Here is a 5,000-nt window from a genome sequence, read left to right as displayed (position 1 = left end):
GTAAAGACCACTAGGTTGCATGACACATGCATCTGCATCTGCATTTGTATCTTCATTTGCCTGATCCAGCACCCGGCAAAGTCCTCTCGAATTGTGGCTGTTTTTGATTTGGTACCTAATACACACCAAAACAAAGAATGCTCAAGACTATCAAGGAAAGAAATACAATGCAAAACGAGCGAAACAAACGAGCAAAGCCAACGCTTGAATGTGTGGAAAGGCAGTGCAAATGACATGGAAAATCCATAATTTCATCGAAATATTTGTTAATAGCAATGCCGCTGAATTTTGGGTGCAACTCTGCATTGATAATTTAATATAAAAGTTCATGACTGCGAACAAAATGACAGACACTAATATTAATCCATAAGGACTCCATAACATAAAGGTGTTTTTACTGCTTGTTGCGGGAAGCGTTTTATGAAATGACGTTTTATTGAGTATTTTACGCTCGTAATTGTAAACAATTGCATATATTATACGGTGCTTTCCATATGATATATCATTAGTGTAAACAGTGTAAATCTCTATTGTATTAGTAAGGGAGAAAATACACAAGACACACATGTGAAAGCCTTAACATTTACGTGACATTTGTGATTTTCCTGTATATTTACAGGGGTAGCTTCATCCGAACCATGCTCCTTCATGGTCATCGGCTCAAGTGGTGCAATCAATTTGAGTTCCTCATTCGTCATAGAAAATACTTGCATCTGGCATATCGCAGTACCACCTCATCACAATATACGTTTAAACTTTACTACCCTTAATATTGTGAACCAACCTGGCTCGAACATCAGTTCGGTAAAAGTCTATGATGGAAGGAACGAGTCTCAAACGTTGCTTGGGTACTTCACTGAAAACAAGAGTCGTTTCTCCATACAATCGAGTGGACGCTACGTGTTGGTAGTTGCAACTGGCGTTGCAAGCTTTAAAGCAGTTTATACTTCTAGAGCAAGAAGAGGTAATTCCAAAAACAATTCCTTATTAATATTACAGTTGTTCTGAGAACTTATCATTTTCATCATGGTCATACGCTTAAATTCAAATCTAAAAGCTTTCCCGTTTAACGCAGAACCAACCAAAAGCAAATGTTGGGCATCACAAAAGGCATAGGTTTGTCTCAACAGAGGAGTACTACTATGTCCGCTGGACTCGCAAATTTCACTGGGATATGAAGAACTGTGATGACATATTTAGATGTGGGAAATTCGTTTTCCAATGAAGTTGGTCCTTTATTGGCATCTTTGGATTAAAGTCTTAAAGTTTTTAACTTGTTTTCTTTTCTATAGCATCTTCAAACAAATTAATATTCATCTCCCGTTGCATTTCATTTTTGCGAACTGACTGGGTTTCTAAATCCCCTTTGGCAAAGTAACAGAAGACGAGAGTAGATCACCATCCCATGTATCCCTTGTGATCGGCTATGAAAGCCAGAAACGTTTCTATGACTCCATGTGGTTAAGATCTGAAATGAAATTTAGGTAGTAATAAAGTAGTATTTAACGAAGTGAATAGCGACTGTTACACTTTCTTCGTCACAGTGTAAAAACGTGTAAGAATTCTGGAGATGGTCTTATAGCAAAGTAACTATTTTGAAGGTTCTGCGGTTCGTTTACAATGTGCTATAGTTAACTGATGGCTAAAATTTGTACATCGTCTTTTATTGCAGCTAAACCAGGGGTAGTAATACCTTTACGAATGGTTCGAACAATCTCTAAACCAAGGGTAATAATTCCTTTACGAATGGTTCGAACAGTCTCGGAGCATTATGTGTGGTGCTCGTTTGAAGGGACGCCACCGATCAACATATCATTGATGAACTCAACTACAACCTTGGCTTTCGGGAAGGAAATAGTGTGGAGCAAACTCAACCAGGGTGGTAACTATAGTTGCGTCGCTACCAATGAAGTTGGCACCGAATCAAAGACGTTTAACGTTTCTCTTATAGGTGAGATTATACTGACTTTATTTACCTCCAAATGTGGTTAGTTCATCATCACACGAAACAAAGCTGTAGCAATAAAGCGACGAATTAATTTCCAAGTCTAAAATAATTTTTCCATAACATTATTATCCCTTATTATCCCTTATCAGATAACAGCTCTACGCAAACCATTTCCTCCCGAGTGGAACTGAATCCTCTTTTGTCGTTAGTACACTTTGTTTTACTCCGATTTCCACTTGTTTATAATCAGATGCTTCATTCGTACACATACGAATTACAGCTCACTTTCTTTTGAGACAAGAGCGCCCAAACATGAAACACCAAAAACCTCCCCAGAATATAATCTTATAAAGTAATTTGGCCACCCAAGGTGGCTCAAACCAGTTTTAACACTTGAAAGAAACTCTCTTATTAGAATGATTGACACTACAGCACTTTATCACTTAACAGCAATGTTATGGTACCATGTCAAACACCAATTATTGCTGAAAAAGATTCGGTCATTTTTGTGACGTAAAACGTTACCGTGGCAACAGTAAATCCCAGCAAAAAACACCCTATATTTTGGCTTTAGCTGCTCATATTTCAAAAACGACTTCGGTAACCCCCATGTTTTATTTCTGCAAAGTTTAAAAAATTCTGTGGAGTGGAATTCAGAGCCACCTTAAATAATTGAAAATTTAAGGTAGCTCTAAATCCGGTCCACAGAATTTTTTAAAATTTTGCAGAGAGTTCCATCTTGACCTGCTAATCACTTTTGTGCAAAAAAATTTAGGGTCACTGAGTTCGTTTTTCAGATATGAGCAACTAAAGCCAAAATATAGGATGTTCTTGCGAGGATTTCTTGTTGTCATAATAACTTCTTACGTCACAAAAATAAAGGATGTTTCACATGGTATCAAAACATTGGTGTTACGTGATAAAGTGTTGTAGTGTCAATCCTTCTAATAACAAGGTCTCTTGAAAGTGTTGAAACTGGTTTGAGTTGACATCAAGTCTTTAATGCATAAGCTATATTTTCCGAAGCGTGAAATTTAAATCAAATCCCATAAAGGCTGGGCTATTTCTTTACTATTTCACAAGCCTTTGATTATCTTTCACAGATTTTCGCGTTTGTGTGAATTTGTGTGACTGCCACGGCACTACACATTGGTGGTTTCAATTTCGGAACACCTTTCGCTGCACAGGGAAATATTCAGCTCATCTGTTGAACAACATTCCAACAACCACGACAGAGCTGTGAGTTATTAACTGATGATACTCCTAAAACACTTGTATTTATTGCTTCTACCTCCAGTACGCAAACTTGCATTGGTAACAATATAGTACCCTTTCGGCTTGCATGCTAATGAAAACTAAACGCGAAATATCAGAAGAATTAAATTTATCCTCAAAATCATGCTATTTGTTGAAGGCATTTTTTTTATTTGAGTGTCCTAACAGACTTTTTCTGCATAACGATGCGAAAGGCAACCTTTTAGCATCATCGTGCAGAAAAAGTGATAAAATGGAGACTGAAGAACTTGGGATTTAATATCAAGGGTGCTAATGAGAAACAACATTGGCCTAACTAGCCACATAATGAGAAAGATTTTCAATCTGAGAAGATGCCGTGGATGGTTGTTCTTTCCCGTCTATATCCGTTGCATTAAGAGGTTACGTAAACCTAAAAAGTCCACAGCATTGTTAATTTTATGCTTATGACTGCTTCAGTTAGTTCTTCCTTCCAGCAGTACGGCAAAACACTCGTCTCCTCATACAGGAGCATTTGCGCTCTTTTAACTCCCCCGAAACGATGGAATTCTTGCATAATACAAGACAAAAACCTCGTTTCAAAAGTTAGAGCTGGTATTCTGATGATGCTAGAGGCAACAGTGTTATTCGTAGCAAAAAGAAAATCGAAAACTGCGGTACACTCCGGGAAGACCAGTCTATGATCATCGGGACGTGAACAATCGATGAAATCGATGATCGGTACCAATAGATCTCCTGTTAGTTAATTTACATCGAATTGCATTGGCCAATCGATAATCACACAAAAGTGGCCGCGAATCATCGATTGCCTTCGATTGGCAATAAAAGACTCTAAGCATCTCACGTACGTGCATTAGTTTGAATGTTTGAGATAAGTTGAAGCTGTTCACCCGATTATTTGTTTGGTTTCCACGAGTCAACAACCGCTACACACCTCGTTCTAGCGATAGCCGTTCCTCGTTCCTTTGGCTTGTTTCGTTTTCAGATGCTGTTTATGTGAATTTCTTTTTCTTAGTTTTTCAGCCCGTTTATACATCGCACCAAGACGATATATTACCTTTATGCTAATAATATTTTAGTGCAGCGTTTAGTGTTATAGTAAATAGCCTGAGTTACCTTAGGAGCGTAAGAATTCTCGAGAACAGTCCGCATTGCGAATTGATGACAATCGACGTCAGTTAATTGATCCGGAGGGTGTAAAGTGCAGGTTGCAGGTCATTGTTTTACTATTCGCCCTTGTCACACGGCGGCCATATTGTCCCGGGAGACCAAAAAAGCTTTGTTTTACCACGCCAAGCCTAGCATCGGAAACCATGGGGGTGAGGCTTGGCGTGGTAAAACAAAGCTTTTTTGGTCTCCTGGGACAATATGGCCGCCGTGTGACAAGGGCGAATAACTGAAACAACCAAAATCTTTACAAAAATGCTAACGTTAGGCTAACATTGTTTTTATAGGCCTAATGTTAGCATTAGTAAAGTTTTGGGTTGTTTCAGCTTTGGTGAAACAGTGACCTGCAACTCTAACCTGCAACCTGCAACCTGCAGTTTACACCCTCCATTAATTGATCGATTGGTATCGATAAGCGATAAAAATTGATAATCGATCAAAATCAATCATCACAAATTTCTTTGGCATCTATTGGTTCTCTAATATCAATCGATTAATTGCCATCGATTGGCATCGATTAATTGATTTTCCGATCACTGATTTCATCCATTGTTCACGTCATTTGAGCAATCGAAGACGTTTTCCGTGTTACAAATAGGCTCATCTAAACACGAGGGGGAGTTGGGAGAAT

General features: G+C 38.4%; 1 protein-coding gene across 1 annotated transcript in view; it reads left to right on the top strand.

The window, feature by feature from the left end:
* Positions 1-5,000, top strand: part of LOC137975668 (uncharacterized) — a 61,175-nt gene that overhangs the window by 38,692 nt on the left and 17,483 nt on the right. The window contains exons 3-5 of the mRNA XM_068822821.1: positions 620-964; positions 1,673-1,951; positions 3,052-3,187. Coding sequence (XP_068678922.1) covers positions 620-964; positions 1,673-1,951; positions 3,052-3,187 — 760 coding nt within the window. The remainder of the gene's footprint in view (positions 1-619; positions 965-1,672; positions 1,952-3,051; positions 3,188-5,000) is intronic.

This window comes from Montipora foliosa, chromosome 11 (genome assembly GCF_036669935.1).
Source record: "Montipora foliosa isolate CH-2021 chromosome 11, ASM3666993v2, whole genome shotgun sequence".
Lineage (NCBI taxonomy): Eukaryota > Metazoa > Cnidaria > Anthozoa > Scleractinia > Acroporidae > Montipora > Montipora foliosa.
This window is presented reverse-complemented; position numbering and strand designations above follow the sequence as displayed.